This window comes from Syngnathus leptorhynchus, chromosome 1 (genome assembly GCF_054491065.1).
Source record: "Syngnathus leptorhynchus isolate UIUO chromosome 1, UIUO_Slep, whole genome shotgun sequence".
NCBI lineage: Eukaryota > Metazoa > Chordata > Actinopteri > Syngnathiformes > Syngnathidae > Syngnathus > Syngnathus leptorhynchus.
This window is the reverse complement of record NC_141195.1, coordinates 17,260,568-17,281,192: the sequence shown is the minus strand read 5'-3', so window position 1 is coordinate 17,281,192 and position 20,625 is coordinate 17,260,568. Positions and strand designations below refer to the sequence as shown.

The window sequence follows — 20,625 nt, the reverse complement described above, 5'->3', positions numbered from 1 at the left end:
CATATTCTTTTAGTGGCGTGCATTTTATTGCGGACATTTTTCCATCTTGACTTATTTTAGGACACGCCAATGTTTAGTTTGCAAGTGCAGTATTTTCTGTTATCCACATACATTATATATTATATACCATATTATACACCTTTGAATAATATTCTTGATTAAACGTGATTTCCCCCATAAATAAAAGTGGGCACACCATTTTTTTTTTTTTTACTAAAAGAATAAATTTTATTTCAGCACTGTAAGTCATTTCCCAACCAGTACAAACATGACTGCCATGGTTGTCTCTTTCTGAACCATTTCTCCTCCCCTCCATCTGTGAGATCAGACCACCAACACCCAGACAAAAAAAAAATGTCACTGACTCTTTCTTCCCCTCTCTCTCATCTTTCCACAAACAGTCTGGTGCTTCCATAATGCTAACAATGATGACAAATGATACCAACCATAATTATAACAGCAATAATGATGATGATGATGATAATATCTCTCGAACAATAATATCATGGATATATTTGAACCCTTTTTTTGCTGCACGGGTAGTTTCGGCGGGTGGTCCTGGGTACTGACGTGTATGCTGAAGGCATGTTTGAACAACGTGGCAGCAAATGCTCACAATGATCAAAAGGAGCACCTCTGCACGGGGAAGGGGAGAATTGGGGAGGCGCTTGGCCTTATGATTAATATGAAGTTTGGAAGGCTGCTGAGGGGGGAGTGGCAGTGTAGAGACAAACAGATAAAGGACCTTTATCCAATTGGGACAAAATGCTCCGAGAATCTCGCAAATAGATCATAACGGGTACAAGCAAGACGAGCGCACATTCGGTTCCACATTCAAACACATTAATACATCAATGTTTTATGCCAACACTGCGCAGCACTTTCTTTTCCCCGGGATTTGAGCTGCCCGCATCATTTGGGAAGTCGGTCAAGTTAGCCTTGCCGAACAAGAGCTGAGATTTTTGCTAACACTTAATCTTTTCCCTTACAGGTAATACATCTCCTTTTTGTGCTACGTAGAATATCTAAAAATGAAAAGTGTCTCCACAATCATTTGACGAGTTCAAATTGATTAGAAATTCACTCCAATACGGCAACAACGTTAGAAATAAATCCAGGGGGAAAGAAAAAGCGATGCCAACGACCAGAATAGTCAAGTGGCTACGCAACGGTTGGCAAAGCCGCAATGTGGAACGAGCGAGTGCAGACACTCTTTGTCGGCCTGGCGCTGGCCATTCATACTTTTCCTTCCTGTTTGCGTCTCCATGACAACCGAGGTCGACAGCCACATTTACCTCACAGTCTTGTCACAAATCACACAGACTGCAATGTCATTATACATACACATCATCATACTCGCTGGTCTACAACCTTGGGGGGGGGGGGGGGGGGGATAGACTACGTGGGGTCAGGGGGACACTAAGTGTACTTTGGTTCTCAGGTGAGACGTTCCGCTGCTTTGTGCAAGGGCGCAGAGTTCATCTTAGATCGACCACAAAATTATCATCAGGGATATTATGAAAATCAACAGTGCAGACGATGGTTCTCAATCGGTAGCGGGCGATATTTACTTACGTACATTAACGGTGAAAGTGTCTAAAGATGCCATATAAAGGTGAGGAAAATCGCAAATATAACAGTTCAAATCTCTAGGTTGGCTAAGCGTATTTTCAGTACTAACTGAAGCGATGGTAAAAGGATTAGACGATGTAACAACATTAAAATAGTAAGAAAAACACATTTGCACAACTGAATTTAATTTTTTTTTTTCGGATTTTTTTTTTCAAACTCTGGCTAGATACATACAGAAACTGATTATTAACGTTAATATAACCTTTACTGTTAGTTGGGTTGATTAAGGGGGCGGGGCAGCCTAGAGAGAAAAGAGAAAGGCGGCCAATACAAATCATCCTAGGGCTACAGGACAAGCGAGGAAGTCTGGGAAGGGGAAAACAAGAGAAATTCAGGACAGTTTATATCATGAGGGGTGTGTGTGTGTGTGTGTGTGTGTGTGTGTGTGTGTGTGTGTGTGTGTGTGTGTGTGTGTGTGTGCATGCATGAACTAATGTGACATTGTGGTCCCCGCAAAACAATCACTGACTAGCTATGGGACAAACCATCTTAAATTTGGACATAAAAACCTTGGTTGAATCGCAACATTTTTGTCAAGATGCACACTTAAGTGCATTTGTGTCCTAAGACTTAAAAGAGTTGGAAGGACAATATTACGAGGCTGACAGAATCCTTCCACAAAAGACGTTTTTAAAAATAAAAAAAAAAAAAAATAAAAAAAAAAAACATAAAAGTGTGTGTATGCAACAAAATGTTTTAATTTTGTGACATGGACTACCAAATAATCTTGTTGCTTTGTGGGGACCAAAATGTATGTGTGCTGAAGAAGATAAAGAGCAGAAAAGAAAAGTATTGGTTGAGGAGGGGGACATTGTGTCAAAGCAGGGGAGGGAAGGGGTGACTGAGTTAGCAAGCATAAAAAAAATAAAAAAAAATCAATAATTAAATCTCCATTGAACAAAAACAGACATGGACTAAAGAGGGCCAATACATGATGTATTGTGTTGCTGTTTGATCCATACTAGCTACTGTATAACTCAGGGTTATTTAACATCTACATATGTGTGCGCGTGTGTGTGTTGTGTGTGCCTACCCGGAACTTGCAACGTGTATTTTTCATGTGTCCATGCAAAGAAGAGTGTAAGGGATTTCCGAGTCAGTCGCATGTGTTACTCCAATGAACTGACAAGCACTCCACTGGCAACTGAAACAGCACAAATATATCACGTCAGCACGAAAGCAGAGAGAATGCTGCTGGTAACAAACACAACTGAATATTTGTTTGTCCAACGTGTGTGTGTGTGTGTGTGTGTGTGTGTGTGCGCACTTGTGGCGAGCAAATCGGTAGAGGGCATCATATAGTAGATCTTTCTCTGGCGCATGGCCGTCCTCTAACACGTAATGTACTATTGCAATACATGTCTTAATGTCAAAATAGTTGAAAGCAGTTAAGTATGCGAACTCCCGAGAAGTCTCGAAGTCGAGCGTTTCGGCCAGTGGAGCTTCTATTCTTTTAGCCTAACCGTAATGGTCTTGGGTGTTTCAATCCATTGACGTGGTCAACTCTTAAAAAACGTACGGCGCTGGTCGCAGCGCTGATCATTTTCCTTTCGTTTGGTGTTGGAGAGGCGAGTGCCGGCCCCTGCGGCGTGGCCGGTCGCTCGGCATCTCACTGTAATGGTTGCGTTGGTAACGAGGGGGGGGATGTCTGACGCGACTACATTGACACTTAGACACACTCATGTTTGATTCCTTCAAAAACGGCATCTATCCATGTCGAATTTTTTTTGCGGCGCGTAAAAGAGCGCAAGTCATCAACGTAGTACGAAAATAAGGTGCTTTCCTTGTTGACTTGCCTTTCAGTCTGTGATGAGCATTGGCGGATGCTCTCGGTTAGATGTCTACTGCTCTCGAACGCGCAGTTCTGTAAATATAACTTGTATTTCCGTTATCGTATGAAACCTTACTGTGGGGGGACTTCCGCTTCGATATAAACGTTAAGTGCTCAAACAAAACCGTTCATTAGCGTAGTCTCCGAACGTGAGCGGGAAACTCGGGTAGGGGTTGATTGGGGGGGAAGGGGAGGGGGGGGGGGGGGGCACCCTGACGTGTCCCCACCCACGAAGCCTTGGACTTGCACCTTGAGGGCAGGAAAGTGCATTCTATTGGTCTAAAGTGACACGCTGGAGCTCTCAGCGTTTCTTAATAGCCATCCGAGGATGGCGGGATCTTTGAGGCTACGCCGGCTTACCATGATTTTTTTTTTTTTTTTTTTTTTAAACATTGCTCGGCTAGCCGCGTTCAAATACGCTTTGGACATGACTTTTCTGAAAGTGACGACGATTCCCGGGAGAGAAGAATCGGACTTCAAAAGTTATTGAATGAACATTTGAGGCCACTTTGCAGAGTAGACTTGGAACTTTCCAATATCTGCTAAGCAGCAGTCTTTTTTTTTTTTTTTTGGCCTGGAACTCTCGGTAGGTGCCTCGAGGTGTTTGACTTGTCAGTCACCTGGCAGAGGACCATCCAGTGTGGTTTTAAATCTTGAAAACAAGGTGCCTCTTTGTCTGGAACCACTCTACACATTCTGACGTCTTTCAAATAGATCTCTACTTTTAAATGTAGTTCTCTGTCATCATTAACATTTATTTAGATGCGTGCAGCCCACACACGGTCAATTCGTCGCAATCTGGGGCTTCTGTTAAAAAAAAAAAAAAAAAAAAATTACATTTAAATACAACATCAAGTGCTTTTGTTGGGATAATACAATCAAAGCTTTTGGGAGGAAGGGGCAGGAGGGTGGGCAATATAATGCACTTTTTTGGAGGAGCGGGGAAAAAAACCTTGCATACTTAGGGGATTAAGGTGCGTAAACTCATGGGATTTCTTAGCACAGCTAAACGCTAAGCTATGCTATGCTACATAGCTCAAAGTATAAGAGCATCCTAATTAATGGCGTCACACAAGTGCTCCGGTGATCCACTGAAAAAAAAAAGGAGCTCGGGAATATTTTAGCAATGTGGCTTTCTAGCAGCACAAGTCACTTTATCCAGTTGGGACTCTTTCGATCACTGAAGGTCTCGCGGAAGTCAAACCTCACGCGAGACGGCGATTACAAACCGCACTGACACGTGGCTACCGAACGTGGCGAACGAACCGTCACCTTGGGAACCGCATCTGATCGGTGACCGTCGATGCCAAATGCAACCTCTGTGTGCAGAGTTTCTAACGACATAAAAAAAGTATAATATAAAGGTAACCATATTAGAGAAGGGGGCTCGCTTACGTGGCGGCGGTGGTGATGGGGGCGGAACTTCTTTGAGTTTGTGTGCAGGGAGGAGAGGCTATTTTTGGAGGGGCGGGGTGCTTACAGACTCATGGAGAAAATCTCTCAACAAAAACAACAATATAAAACCACGAGAAACTAAAAATGGGATTTAACTGTTGTGACAGCCAACTGTTTGGACGCATCACACGGAGCAGCAGATCATACGAGACGGATGCCCACGGCTGCTTCCTGCTCCGTGTGATGGCGTGACAGTTAGTGGGCGGGGCTACAAAGACGGGGAAAGGCAGTCAAACACACTCTCTGAGGACGCCATCCGTCTGTTTATCACTCTTCCTTCTGTAGCGCTCCGTCTGACGGGCAGTCGTCAAGGCAACAAGGGGTCTCCGCTTGCACCCCCTCTGATTGGTTGTCTCTGCTGGCTAAGGCACACTGGATTGGCTGGGCCAGGGAGGCCAGCTCCAAGGGCTGCCCGATGGCTGCTGAGTTTCCATTCAGCTGCCGAGTTGTGACCTCTGGCGCTGAACCCGCCTCCTCTAAGGGCTTCGGGGGACTGTTGGATGGAGGGGGCGATGATGTCTGGGGGAGGGAGAACCAAGCGTTAGGACACGTTGCAATAGCTGAGTGCTTCCTTACGCTAGCTGGGGAAAAGCACAAAAGTGGCTGTACCTGTGTTGTGTTGGCAGTTGCTTTTTTCCCTCCCCTTAGCTTTGCAGGGATATCTTTACCCCTCCTGTGGTGAGCAAACAGACAAGACTTTAGCATGGAGGTGAGAAACTCACTGGAGTTCGGGGGGGGGGGGCACATCAGCCCAACTTGATGGCAAGTGGGCAAGTCCAGTATTAATTTTGGCCTCATCCACTACCATTGCCCAAATGTATTAGTACATTCTGAAAATATCAACATTTCTTAAAATCTTGAGTGCAATTTCAACTAGATTATGAAATGATGATAGTTTCCATAAAACTAGAAGTCTAGAAATCACTTTAAACTGAAAAATGTCCACAGCCATTTGAAAATCTTATCCTCATCTGCCTCATCACAACATACAAATTAACATGGGAACTATTCTCCAAGAGGGTACAGTTGTGCCCCTACCTTGTAAATGTAGACATCAAATTAAATCCAAGTTGTGGCAGTGCATGAAAAAAAAGAGAAAGAAAAAGTGCTTGCATTCAATGATCAATAGCTGCGTGTGGAAGCAAAACAACTGTAGATGCTCATGTTGGGCAGTTTACTCAAGGTGCATTCACTGACCACTCACACAGGAGTACAACTCAAACTTCCATTCAAAATTCTTTCTATTACAATGAATTGTTTTCTCTACAGAACAAACACAGCACTGGATGAATTGAATGTGAAAATATAGTTTACTACTTGCACATATGCAAAAAAATAAAATAAAATAAGAATAATATTGTGACGATATCAATCACTATATTGTATCAAAGAGTAATATATCATCACTATGTCGAATCATTAGGCCCTTTATCAATATCTATTGTATTCGTCCAAAACATACTGTTACGTCTCTTCTACTTGCGAGCCAACAACACTCACCCTTTCCCGGCTCCGACTGAAACCACCTGCATGTTGAACCCCCCTCTGCCGCGGATGGGTTTGTTCCCGGCCCACTGGCCAACAACCATGCCGGCAATTTCCAACTTTCCTCCTTGAGGGGGAATTGACTGGATGCCTGTATAAATAAAGGGATGTTGATTGAGATCATTTTCTTGTGGCGTTTGTACAGCTAGTCACAAAGTTGATGAATGCATTGCGTACCTGGGAAGGCTCTGGGTCTGTGCTGGGCAGGGTGGTGCGGATGATGCGGGTGATGAGGAGGCATGCCACCCATGGGCCGAGGTGGGTAAAGGGGGGGCATGGGGTAGAAAGGGGGCACCATGGTCGGCGGCAAGAAGGCGGGAGGCGGAAGAGGTGGAGGCGGAGGAGGAGGACGAGACAGATTGATGCCCTCAAGTATGGCTTGACGCATCTTCTCCACCTTAGATACCAGCTCCTCCTGCCGAGAAGAACAAGGATGGACCCGTGTACTCATTGGCGCTCTTGCATGCCTCGAGATTGAGCGGAAGAATTTCGAACGGGTGCGTACCTGGCCTTCGCACATATCTAGCAGGGCAGCACGGTCACGGGTGGCGCGGGCTAGTTTGCTCTGGAACAGTTTGCCATCAAAGAAGCCCCAGGGACAGCAGTGCTCCCATGGCAGCGGCTGACCGCACACATCGTTGATAAAGAGCGCCGTGTCGACGCCCGCCATAAAGAGAGCAGCTAGCTGCACGCCGCGGGCATCCACCTTCTCCACCTGAAAGCCAAACAAATGAGCGCTCAGACGGAAACGGGCGGGGGCGACGAGCGGGAGCGCCTACCTTGAGCTCCTGTAGCTGGTCCGGTTCGTAGAGCTGGTTGGAAACGGCCTGGGCCAAAAAGGCATCCAGCTCATTTCGCTGGAGGATCCTTCCTCCAGGCCACTGCATCATATACCTGGCAGACAAGGAAGGCTCATCAAATACACAATACTGAGGGGCCAGACTGCCTTGGGGGGGGGCAAAGACTCCTTTTGTGAATACGTGGGATGTGAGTAACGTGCAAGAGAGCAGCGTGAACAGCCTGTTCCTAATTTTGGCTGATGGCTCATGACGCTTTTGAATGCGGAGTCCAAACAACAAACCCAAGCCCAATGAAGTTTGGACGCTGGGTTAAACATAAATAAAAACAGAATAGAATGATGTGGAAATCATGTTCAATCTATATATAATCCAAAATACTCCAAAGATATTTGATGTTCAAACTGAAACCATGTTTTTAGGAACTAATCTGCAACATGAGGGGTGTTTCCGTGAGTGCAATGTTATAACAATAAACACGGATGCACAGTTTTTTTTTACCACCAATATTGAATGCCTTCTGAGCCTTAGCAATGTAGTTAGCCCTTAAGTATCATGCTCTCAAGGCACTTAAGATTGGAGACAAATCTGTTTTGAAGGCTCCATTAGCGGGCTTCCCATTAGCATCTGAAATGTGCAAAATGCAAATTGCGCAATGGAAAATTGCTACGATACAATCCATCTTTAGTTTTAGAGCACTTTACACTAGAATAAAAAAGTCTGCATTCAGAAACTAAACAAGAGTAAGCTGTACTAAAATTACATTAACTTGGAGCAGAAAGTGGCGTATCGACACAAATAGCACAAACGGAACATTATTAGAGCTTAGTGGGCAATTGAAAAGGTCATGTAATTTAATCACCTTTTTTATTTATTTATTAATATACATATTTGCTATGAATGAATGACATGAAGCATTTGAAGAGCTCATTCAATGTTTTTAGGAAATTACTCGAAGATGGCAGCCACTTGTCATCCCATGCCGTAGCTTGGACACCACTGATGTAAAGGTTACAAAAAAGGAGCCAAACAATTCTACGCAAACAAGCAGCTTCCTACCTGAGCACGCAGCACATGAGCAGCAGATGCTGCGGGACTTGCGCCGGGTTGAGGAGGGCTGGGCAGTCGGAGCGGAGGCAAGCCAGGAAGGCTCGGGTTCTCCTGGAGCGGTCCTCGCTGGCGCGACCCAACCACAGGCGGCGTAGGTTCGGGCAGGTCCACTCCCGGAAACACAGAGCCGGGACCAATTCAGGAGTCAGAGCCGACTTGGCTTTACCGCAACTCCACTCTTTGACAATCACTGGAGGAACTGAAACATTGTAATGGATTCAGTTACTGATTGGCCCATTTTACAAGCAACACTTTGACTAAGTTAACTGATTCCCTTCGAGTTGTTTTTAGACCAATATTTCAAGACCCATATAACAGACTCTTGTTTTACAGGTAAAAAAATAATTTTCTGTTCAGTAGTAATGAGCAGTACAACATAAAAGTAGGTGTTTTTTTACAAAAAGCAGCTGTTTCTACCCTAAAAAAAAAAAAACAGGTGAAAATGGGCATTTATCAAAAAGAAAACTATTATGCAGAACAGTGACTTTGATACTAATATTTTTTGTTTTTGTAAAAACCTCAACCTCAAGAGTAGTGTGGTGTGGTTTCCTTCAATAAACCAGCTAAAACAACATATTAGACGGCAGCACATTTACAATTGTTCATAGTATAGCCATATATCTGAAGAGCGTGGAAAATATTCCTCTAAAATATGTATTTAAACATCAGCAATGGTAATTGTTAATGTTTTTCACTGGTATTGAAGTCTCGCTAAGTTTTTTGAAATCAGTTGCCAAAAAATAGAAAGAAAAAAAAACCTCTGGCTACGTTCACACCGCAAGTTATTATGTCTGCAAAATTTCTATTTTTTTGGGGTCGATCTTATGTAGTCGCTGACATTCTACAACCAAATCAGACTTGTAATGTGAAGTGATTTGCACGGCAGTAAGACACTTCTCCGCATCTTCTCAATTGGCCTCATTTACCAACTGTGCTGCATGTGCACGCAAAACGTGCATACGCATAATCAAGTAATTCTTTTGGGTATGAGGACATTTATAATCAAGTTTTTGAATAAATAAAGCAGCAAAACCTCAGCGTCATGTTTCCAAAAAATCACAACTGAAAAAAAATCTGAATTGACCTGCAGTATGAACATAGCCTTTGACACAACTTTGAAAACATATCGTTGTATGCCACCTCCAAATACTTGACAATCCCAGCCCCAACCTTCCAAGGGAGCTCTTTTGCGGAGGGCGAGTCTTTCAAGCCGGCGGTGCGTTTCGGCCAAACTGAACAGGACACCGTAGGCATATTGTCTGGCGGCACGGAATAGCAAAGAGGCAGGAGGCAGCTCAGAGTTACACTCGTCCTCGATACAAACTGGCATTTTCATCTCTCCCTGGAGGCCAGAAGAAAGACCGGCTGTTAAACGGGACCCGACAAGGTCAAATGGCACTCGGTGACAGAAGCTGAGTCGAACTTTACCTTGGTCAAGATGTGGTAAATCTGTGGGTACATCAGCCCTCTTCTGTGTCTGTGTTCAGCTACACGAAGAACCTCAGCACTAACCTAAAAAAAAAACAAAAAAAAACAGTTGGCCTTTTCTCTCGGCAAATTCAGATCCCATCTTCTGAAAAAGTGTTTTTAAGACAAACCTGAGGCAGAGGGGGTGTGGTTATGTCCATGTGACTGCGAGTCGCCATAGACAGCAGTGACGGAATGCTTGAGCTGCTCCCGTTGCCTTGGGAACCGTCTCCGGAGGCCGAGCCCTCTCTTCCGGCAGGATCCTCCCATCGTGACGACTTGTCTGTCAAATGGCTGTCAAATGAAGAACAAGCTGTGTGAGAATCCTTAAACATTACAACCGTGCAAATATTTGTGTAACAGAGTCAACAACCGTTCCGGAGAGGCCTAAACTAACTTTCAGCGCTGCAAATCCATTCATTCAAAATTTGACACCAAAAGCTCCTATCAGATGACAACATCTATGAGGTGTTCAAAAGTTGGCCGGTGTGGCCACTGAACTTTGTGGATGAGGATATGGAACAAATCAGAAATCAGCTCAAAACCCAAAAGTAAAGCAAAATTGCTGCACATGGCATGAAAAGGAACGTTGAGACTTGCTCGTCTCCTCGCTGTGGCTAAGAACAAACTGCCAAGTCGCTGAGAAACCAAAACTCTGCTTGTGTTCAGTCAAAGTATGCGTCATGCAAATAACTCGCAACGGAATGTGATGAGATGCATCCAAAGCACAGGAGAGCCTGCCTTACTTTGCATTATTGTCATTGGGTTCGTCTCCATCCGATGACGAAGAAGGTGACGGAGAAGGACCTGACTGAGCGCCCGTGTGGTGATTGGGCAAACGTCCTCCACCCTGAGAGGAATCATATGGCGCCGACCAATCAGAAAAGCCCATCTTTCCCGTGGGCGAATTGTTGCAGTCTTGAGATGGCGGTGGCGGGTTCTGGAACAAAGGGGCGGAGCCGGGTCCGAATGGAGCGTTTGCAAAAGGCGGTTTGAAGCCGGCCACCTGGGGAGGGGGGAACTGATGGCAAGGAGAGAAAGAATGAAGGCAAGGTGTTAGGCGCCAGTAAAAATCACTTCATGTGCCTAAGTGCATCCAATTTAAAGGGAGTAGGAATATGAAATGTGGCCGCCATCTTTGTGGAATTTTCTCAAAAATATCAATTGAGCACTTCAAGTGACTCCAAAATCCCCCGTAAAATAAATGACAGAAAGAAAAAAAAAGGAAATAAAATATGCCTGCCGTACATGAGCTTTTCTACTACTTAGGTTCCATTTGCATTATTTAAGTGGAGTTTTTGTCACGTTGAACAAGTGCTCAGAATTTCAGACTGTACGAGTTTATTGGTGAATAGGGGTTTTCTCGAGTAGTAGACAAAGCCACAGGGTCCAAGAGATGTGTTGAGAAATAATCAAGTTATGCAGTTTAACTCTCATTTCAAGGTGTTTTGTTGACCATATTTTTTAATTCATGAATTAAATTAAGTTATGCAAGTACATACACTGTTTGCATAAATAGCGCCTTGAACTAAAAACATAAAATGACATTTTTATACAGTTCAGGAACAGCAACCTTGGTTTCCATGGAGATTGCCTCGTTTTTTTCTTACCGTGACCACTCTTGTGCTTTTTGCTGCTACCACCACATTGATTAGCCTTAGCTTTGTCAGCCATGCTAAATACAGCTTGCAAACAAACGTGCAAATTTATCCGAGGTGTACTGCACATGCTGAGATGCTTCAAGAGTGCAAAAATGAGCTGGGAGCCAGTAAAAACAGATCGAGAGGGACCTAGTGACAGGAAATGTGCTTATGGAGCGATGCTTCTCGGCGGGTTTATGCCAGAAAGAATTATAAATACACTTGAAACTATTCATTTAAACCATTTTATGACATTCACCATGTACCTATCAATTTGTTGTATATGTAATAATATGATCACACAATTAAAGAGGTCTGAGAGAAACTGTGACTCTAATGTGCCCAGCGAAAAAATGAGTTTGACACTCCTGATCTTGGTCCACAAGGTCAAGTCGCAAATTCAACTAAATACATTTTTTTGACAGATATCACTGTGATTTTTTATTTTGGGGTTTGAGATGGAAAGATTCCACCACACACACACACACTTACACACGTTACATACAAAATAAGAAAAAGAGATCTACCTGATTTTTTCCAGGATGCATCGGTCCCATGTGGCCAGAAGGTCCCCCAAATGGAGTGGGCCCAAACCCAGGCACTGAATACACACAGAAAGAGGCAACGACTGTAATTTTGACTTCAATCTATCAGTCGATAAACCTGATCAGTTTAACTCACAAATGAAAGTGGGAGGTCCCACGTTAGGCGATCGTGGTTTGGAGGCGGCTGAGAAATACTCCACAGCTTTCTTGAAGCGATCCACCTTGTCCTCCATGCGAGACTAGAAGGAGACACAGCACCACGTTCAGTATTTGTTGAAAGGCTCAACACGATTACTTCACACTAGAAATGTGCATTTAAGTCTGCATGAAGTTATTTGACTCGTGTCATCACATTGTTTGTTTGAGCCAACGAGTGGGAGAAACAGGAAATGGCGAGGTCGGTTAAAATATGACGCTGTTGTTCTGCCAAGTGTGAGCGCTAGCCACAAACGTCACCCTGTGACGTGGGCGACCACAAATACCGCGGCGGCAGCGACAATCCATCCTCATTAAACCCGGAGGGATCTAAGTTTGGTAAGAACCAGGACTGAGCCTTATGGCCCTTAAAGTAAAATCGTAGATTTGATTTCTCACAAAAAATACTCATACATTATTCAAGCTTTTTATTTTTTCCTTGCTTCTGGCGTTTTCAACATTTCTTTTGTTATAAGCCTTTTGAAAATAGCTGAAAACTTTGGATTCTTTCATTCGACATCAAGTGACACAAATACAAAGCAATCGAAGGTGTTTTTGTTTGTTTTTTTAATTCATTGTTTTACCAGGTAAGCCAATTGAGAAAGTTTTCTCATTTACTATATGTCACTGCAGAGATTCTGTGAATTTGTGTAAATTAACATAGAATGATTAGACAACTGCACAATACACGCCCGTTTGGTGCTTTACTCCATTTTCAATGATCCAATACGGATTCTTCAAGAATTTTGGATGAACCCACCGGTGACTGTTTGAAGACATCTCTGGCGATGGTATCCAGGTTCCCAAGGTCTTTGATGGAGGAGACGTACTCTGACACAGCCTTGATCACCACTTCGCAGGGCGGCAGTACCAACTGATGGGCTCGCACCTGCAATGTTATTCACAAGATTTATTGGCAGAAATTCATTTTCCAGGCTGAAATAAAAATGACAGTGTAGGAGCTCTAACTACAAGCTGAATTCTGTTCTTCCAAGCTCCATCTTATTCCGAGCCCGCTGGTGGAGCGGACTAATCACAAAGAACAGTGTGTTTGGGGCGGGATATGCGGCTACGATGAAAACAAGAAGTACTGAGGCCGGGGCAAACAAAAAAAAAATGCACCAGTAGACCAATGCATGGACGCTGCACGTGACTGAGAAAAGAGTTGTTCTCTAGTTAACTTCTTGATATAGATTTCCATTGCCGTGATTGGTCAAAACAAAAGTTTGGTCGGTTGCACAAGTTGCTACATCACCCACATTGCTCACATTGAAGTATCGAACGCAATTGTCGCAACTTTCCCGAGCAGATCACAGTGGAGCGCTCCCAGATTGATACTCCATTGTGTGAATCACAAATCAATCTCACTTTTGCCAGTTTAGTACTTTAGTGTTGTCACTAACAAATCTTTTGTGAAAGAAAAATCCAGTTGACACTTCTTTTCAGGAAAATGACAGTGATAAGCACTCATGTATAAAGAACACTTAAGCTTGCCAGTATATTAGCAATCTGGTGCCGGGCTGCCTTGTCAGGTCAAATGCCTCTCGCGGCCGTTTTGGCTGCTTCAATGGCCCGCAGTGGACTTCAGAACTTACAAAAGAATAAATAGAAAATGCTAAGTTAGTTGGAAAAGGTTTAACATGCACCGAGACTGTTTTATTTTTTTTAATCTTTTTTCGTTTAAAGCGACCCCAAACCCTGGGCATCATATTCTTCTTGCTCTACTGAAGTCCAACAATTTTTGCCATAACAGTGCATCCATCAGCAACAAATGTCTGTGCGTTAAATACGAAAGTGACCGCACGTTGGTTCTGGGTGTTGTAAATATGTTTTTTAAATTGTTAATTATAGTTTCAAATTTTTGTGCTAAACAAGTTTTGCGGGTGACTGTTTTCCCAGCCCGATTGTAATTCACATGGACAAATTGGCAATTACAATGGCGGGAACTGAAAATGTTAAACAGAATGTTGTCTTCCTCAAAATGTTGCACTAACTTAACAATGGGCGAGTAACACAAGCACAGAGTGAAGAATGAAATGAATGAGGTAAGACTTAAAACCAGCGTAATTACACTACTTGTGTCATTTACAGTACAGTAATACTTTACAATCCATCAGTACACAATTATTAACTGCCATAATGAATATTTTCAGAGAACAGTTATTGCTTGAGGCAAGATTACCTTTGATAGTTTTTCAAAATGTTCACGTTTGAAGCTCGTTTTTTTTTTCATCCACGACTTTCAGGGATACGCTACCTTTAGAGATGCTAGTGGGTGTTCTGGTCCCAGCAGACTCCAGTGGAAGGCAGCCAGGTCTTCATCAGGCAGAATATGATTTCCTTCACAAAGAAATAATTTTTTGGGAAATGGCTCTCGTGTGAATGAACAACATATAGGGACACGGCGGACGTAGGCGTGTGCGCTTCAGCGTGCATGTTGGAAACATCGTTGGTGCGGGCCGCTCCTTACCCAGCAAAGCGGCGAAGCAGGGCAGATGCTGAGTCTTGAGCCCGAGCTGGCGGGCAGCTTCAGACAGCAGATACTGATGTGTGGTCAGGTTTTTGCCATTCCAGCTCAGTTTGAGTGCGTGCGAGGAGAAATAGGCAGGCACGTTGCACAGTGCAAACTCGGAATCCTGTGCAATCAAGCCGGCGAATCCGTAGTCCCTGTAGAGAGACAGCACTTCCTGGTGATGATCCTCCAAAGTCTGTACAACCTGCACAAAGAGCGAACAAAGTCAGCAGAACCTTTTTAAGCAGGCGTTTGTTTTTTGTTTTTTTTAGGCGCACTCACCAGCAGATCACAATTTTCATTCAAGAGTTTCATTTGTAAGGCTTCATGGCACTATATGTATATTGGGATTTGGCATCAGCGAGTACTCGAAATGTAATCGTATTCGACCCAAAATTGTAGAGTTGATGCTTTCCTCAAGGAAAAGTTAACAAGTGTCTATTCTTACAAAAGAATGCATGTCGGTCATGTAGAGGAAAGCCAATGCAAGGCAGATTAGGTATGAATTGTTACATGCAATAACGGAACTAAATACATCAATTTATCACATGAGAGCAAACCCTGGACTTATCTGTCAATGTATCAAGAGAACAAAGTCTCTGAAAAGATGGACAGAGTTCAATTCAGTGACACTGTCAATAAGAGAGAGTAGCTTGCCCCAGACTTGTGAACTGCTTAAGGCGAGACTTAATCCCAAAATGGTTACACACAGAGACACGTGGTGTGGTTGGTGTACAGTATCTATTTGGAGCTCTTTCGTCGATCAGCTGAGATGCAGAAGAACGTTAACATAGCTGAATAGCAAATTAGCTCCACTATGTGATACAAAGTGAGAAAATGTACATCCTTTTCATATGTCTCACGTGTCCCTCACATTGCGGACATGCAAACAAAGCAGGAAACACAACTGCTTAAAAAGTAAACACAGGTAAAACCCCGGAAGCATGTTGACTGCATTAAATGTCACACATTTCGGTTTCTACTTCCTGATATAGATAATTTTCAGTTGCAATGCACAAATATCAAACACTCAAGAGCCCTAAAATAATCACTTCAATTATTTGGGATAAATCTTCTATAAAGTACTTAGGGTATCTAAAATCCACAGATAACACCAGCAGCCCAACTCCCACCTATTTCAGATTTCACAGGAAAGGCGCTCCACTAAAATGCAAGCGACAAGAAAGAATAAATCATTCCATGCCGACACTCAATATCCAAATGTGTGAAATACTTCAAATGAGCCAGTGTCCTATACAAAGTAAGACTATGCACTCAGCAATTCTTCAACAATGTATGTCAAGTTCATTGAGTTTATGCTATGCCAACTTGGAGAGACCGTTTTAATTTGAAAACCAAGATGGCTAGATCCAAACACATTGCCTCCCAGGAAACATTTGTGCTCTGCCGACTGGCTACATTTATATATATATATATATATATATATATATATTTTTTTTTTAAAAGTGATGTTATGAATTTGACTGTTCCAAAAGTTGCCAAGAAGTGGTGCACTTGCCAACGGTTTTGAAAGGCAGAGCTACTTGTCTTCTTCATGACACTTTTGAAGCTGCTTCAGGTACATGTCAATTACAAATTAGTTATACCACAGGTGCAAATAACCATTATTTTAGCCATCGGTCAAACAATTCATCACTAAAGCAGTTGTCGATGAATTTTCCAATTATTTGTTGCACCACAAATGATCAGAACGGGAGTTTTTGTGTACAAGTCTCTGCTTTGACTTAAGTCAAGTCTATTTGTATAGCCGGCTATCTGTAATAGTAATTGAGGTCAGAGTGGGAGTACCTGTCATCTGCCAATTCAAGCAGAAGGGAGAAAAACACGTGCAAGAGAAAGTGCAAAAGGAGCAGCGTTACAACGAGGTAACTCACCCGCACTCGGAAGCGGAACATAGCGAGGCGGACGCAGTGGCTGAGGCAGGCCGGGGGCAGGAACCAAGCGCGGGGAGGCGGGGTGGCCTTGCCGCCGACGTGGTTGACGATGAGCTGCGCTGTCTGTCGCTGGCCCTGAGCTCGCCGCGCCCACTCAGGCCAGCGCTCCTTGCCCAGCGTCCCGTTAAACACCACCACGAGCTCCAGGCCGCCCTGGAACAGGCAGGCCTGCGAAAGTGCGGCCAGGTAGCCCAGCATGGCATTCCACTGACCGCCGCACACCCAGTCCGTCTGGTAGCCGCCGTATAAGCGTTGCAGGCCGGAATCGGCGTCCACCAGGATCCTGGCGGGCGGGGGCGGGATGGGCCCGGGGTGGTGAGGGTGGTGCGGGTGTGGGTGATGGTGCGGGTGGGGGTGCGGTGGTTGGCGGGCCGCGGTCCGGACGAGCTTGAGCAGGTCTACGGGCACCGCGGCGCCGGGACAGCGCTTCTCCAGATACTCCTGGAAGCCCTGCACGCCCATGACGGTGGTGTTGAGCCTGTGCGTGTGTCCGGGAGCGGGCTCGGAATACGTTCGGTACGCCGTGGTTGGAACGGGATGAGGGGCGAGACGAGCTAGCTAACTGCGAGCTAACCGTCTGCCCAACGACTGAGTGACAAGTGGAGCGCTTTACCCACACCCGAATAGGTCAAGCGACCGATCATGCGCGAGCGCCGCCTGATCGTGGCTAAAAACTGACGTCCACTCCCCTTTTTAACAAAAAAAAAAAAAAAAAGATGTTTCTCCAATTTAGACGTGCGTGCGGAGCCTTGCGTCCATCTCTGTGGATTTTGGCGAGAGCCACTAGGCCAGTGGAGCTACAACGAGTTGACAATTTGTTGTTCACTCCATCCGCAACATCGCCGGTACCCAAATATGCAGTCGCTCTCGGTGGTGTCCAAAAAGTGCCCCGATATCGACACTAAGTGAAGAAATGGTCACTCGTGAAATGGATGCGATACTGCGCACTAGTTAGCAGGGCTGGACGGCCACTTCGCGGACATGTTGAAGCTAGCGCGACTCTTTCAACTGACAGCCACAATATGTGCCACACAGTCAGCTTGAAAGCGAATTCAAATTCCGCATTTGGGGAACGCGTTGAAATACTAAGCGCAATAAATGTCGTCGTGTGTCCGTGTTTTCTATTTGCCAAGTGTGTACGTGTGTGTGTGCGCGCGCGCGCGTGCGTGTGGCTAGCTGCTGGCAGGGTCCCCGGCGTGATTTTGACGCGTCAACTCCCGACACAAGTCCGGGGCGGATCTGACGCGGAATGGGATGAATGTTAGACGGAATAAAAGAAAAAAAAGTAAAAGAAAAGAAAGCGAAAAGCCCGATTGTGCCTCCCTCGCTGTCGTCCACGCTCACGGCTCCATGTTGCGGAGGAGAAGCTCACTTCCAAGCGACAGCAGCCATCTTGCGACTTCCTCGCGGCCCAGCAGAGTCGGAGAGAAGGCGGAGGAAGCGCAGGGAGGAGGCGCCACCGTATGGTGCTTATGGGAAATGTAGTGCCATTGCCACATGGCCGCCGTTTCACATCAGGGGATCGACCTCCACTTTAGAACTACAACTACCGACGCTAAGATAGCGAACGTTTGGAGCAGACTTTCTCCAAAAAGTGTGCGGACTCGTCGTGAAATGAGCCAAATCAGTTGATGTTAATTGATTAAAAAATAAAATGTGCTCCATAAGAGTTCTTCTCATTATGTGAGGATTCTCAAATACTTTTTTTTTTTAACCCAAGCTTACCAGATAACGCGGACGCTCGATTGTTTTGCACATTTCTGTATTGATGCGAAGGTGTTGTCTCCGTGTTGATTTCACTCAAGAACACAAATGATGTGCAATAGATCTTCAGTCATTAGCAGGTAGTATGGTTCGCTTCGGTCCATGTTAGCGTGTCTGTCTCCCCCTTTCGGTCATAAGCGGCACTGCCAGCCACGGCGGAGGAAAAGTGAGGCATCCAGTTGCGCGTGACGTTTCAAATTTGAAGATTCAATGACTATTCATTTATGTAAAAACTGAATGGCAGAACTTGAAAATGTTTGTATTAAAATACTGTTGAAACACTTATATCAACTTATTTTTACTACTTTTTAAAAAGTCTTAATGTCGTCAACTTTTTTTATTTGATCACATTTGTCAATTAAATAGTCCAATTACAATTTAGGAAGTCAGAATTCTCATCTAAAACACTAACCGTGACAAAAAGGCAGGAAAAGCATTTGGGATTTCCCGATGTGGTTATCCAATTCACAAATTATTCGTGATTTCCACGTTATTTATTGTGTGTGCATTTATCATTTGTAAACATTCCGTTCTGTGTGAATTGTCCAATATGGGAGTGAATCACCGGACACGAGCATTTATTTTTGACACAAACATCACGACCTTTTCAAAAGATACACACGCATGCGTCTCCCTTTCTATCCACCCGGAGAGAGCCGGGTTCGTGTACTGTCCGTGTCTCTGTTGCTCAATTCATTCTAAGTTTAAAGCAGTTATTTCAAATAGGAAAACAACAACTCATAATATTTTTGTTTTGATAAAGGGACACCAAAATTGAAATACAGCTTGTTTTCTCATTTGTATGTTATTTCTAAATAAAGCTTTTGAACCACGACTCAAAAGCTGTTTTTCTCTAGTTATTTTTCATTTATTTTTTAATCTATCTTTATTTTATGTCATTATTGTTTTTCCTCTTTAATTGACAGAGCTGTGCCTATAAAGTTCTTCGTTTGCAGTTGTCGCCCTCTCCTGGTCAGTTTGAGAAATGCTGCCGGTGATAACTTGCGGCAATCCATTGTATTTGTCTCGTGCTTGATCATACTACTAGTTAACATGGAAGTAACCTGATATAGTAAATTTACTAATACACTGGTTTGAGAGGTTCACATCTTTGTGAACAAGTGCGTGAGGTCATGGTCTACGAGTTTAAGGTTCCTCAACATACAGTTACAAGGAATTTAGGGATTCCATCATCTACGGTCCATAATATTATCAAAAGAAACCCAGGAGAAAATGTTAACCAAAGGGAGGGGAGAAGGAGTGAACAACATGGGTTGCCTGAGGTCACCATCAGTCCAAATCATGAGCATGAGAACACACACGCAGCATGATGCAGCCCGTGTGCACCAGATCAGGTTGTCCCGGCTTGCCGACGCACCTTTCACAGGAGCCTGACCACGAGGTGAGTTTGCTTCTACTTCCCATTAACGCTTGACTGACATCTATACGATGAAGGTTTGGCGCTTACAATTCTCTACTGCTCTTTGGACTAAACAAAAAAAAAGTGTAATAAGATTGAGGGACTGAACCTGACTTGAATTGCTGATCTTGGAACGTGAAGCTGAGAACATGACCAAAGAAAGCAAATCAAACAGTCTCCCTGTTTGTATTGAATACTTTTATTCTCTGGTGGGCAGAAAAAGGTTCATGAATCAGCTCCCAGTATGGCTGATTCTGTAGAACCACCTCCTGGGTATGACAGTACTGGGCAGTGTATACGGAATCATGTAGGAAGCACAATTAGAAGATAATGGCTGTTTATGTGTTGATGCTGCGCTTCCGTGATCCCAATAATGAGCAGACAATCACATATAGGAAACATGTTTACTCGGCTGTTTACACTCCAACACACAATCGCGGAGGCATGCGGAGAGGGCCCCTCCATCGTGTGGACACTTCTACGTGTCCCAAAGAAAGTCTCGGCTCTTGGAGTCAAGTTACTAAAAAAAAAAGCTCACAAAGCGTACCGAACTTTGTGGAAAAATGGAAGATGAACCTAAAATGCAACACAATCTTGTCAGGTCAACTTAGTTTGGAAACCTTTCCAATGTTTCAATACTTTATGGACAACCAATAAAATTCTTGGTTCAGTTAGCACTGGTTTTAAAATAAGAGAAATTGGTATTGAAACATCACGAGATCAAAAAAACACCAAACATGGTAAAATGACCACAACC

At 44.0% G+C, this 20,625-nt stretch overlaps 1 protein-coding gene across 3 annotated transcripts; it reads right to left on the bottom strand.

Moving 5' to 3' along the window:
- Window positions 1–198: 198 nt before the first annotated feature.
- fam120c (family with sequence similarity 120 member C) lies at window positions 199–18,116 on the bottom strand. Of its 3 annotated transcripts, XM_085934398.1 has the most exons (18): window positions 16,625–18,116; window positions 14,688–14,934; window positions 14,475–14,557; window positions 12,978–13,106; window positions 12,159–12,261; window positions 12,005–12,078; window positions 10,584–10,858; window positions 9,969–10,131; window positions 9,799–9,882; window positions 9,511–9,712; window positions 8,320–8,569; window positions 7,243–7,357; window positions 6,969–7,178; window positions 6,641–6,878; window positions 6,419–6,554; window positions 5,528–5,591; window positions 5,159–5,437; window positions 199–2,776 (listed from the first exon to the last, which is right to left on the bottom strand). In XM_085934398.1, the coding sequence occupies exons 1-17, from the start codon at window positions 17,144–17,146 to the stop codon at window positions 5,186–5,188; spliced, it is 3,147 nt and encodes a 1,048-aa protein (XP_085790524.1). In that variant the 5' UTR covers window positions 17,147–18,116; the 3' UTR covers window positions 199–2,776; window positions 5,159–5,185. The 3 variants fall into 3 exon arrangements, with proteins under 3 accessions (XP_085790524.1, XP_085790441.1, XP_085790602.1); XM_085934315.1 differs by having other exon boundaries at window positions 199–5,437; XM_085934476.1 differs by having other exon boundaries at window positions 199–5,437; window positions 9,541–9,712.
- Between the last annotated feature and the right edge of the window lie 2,509 nt (window positions 18,117–20,625).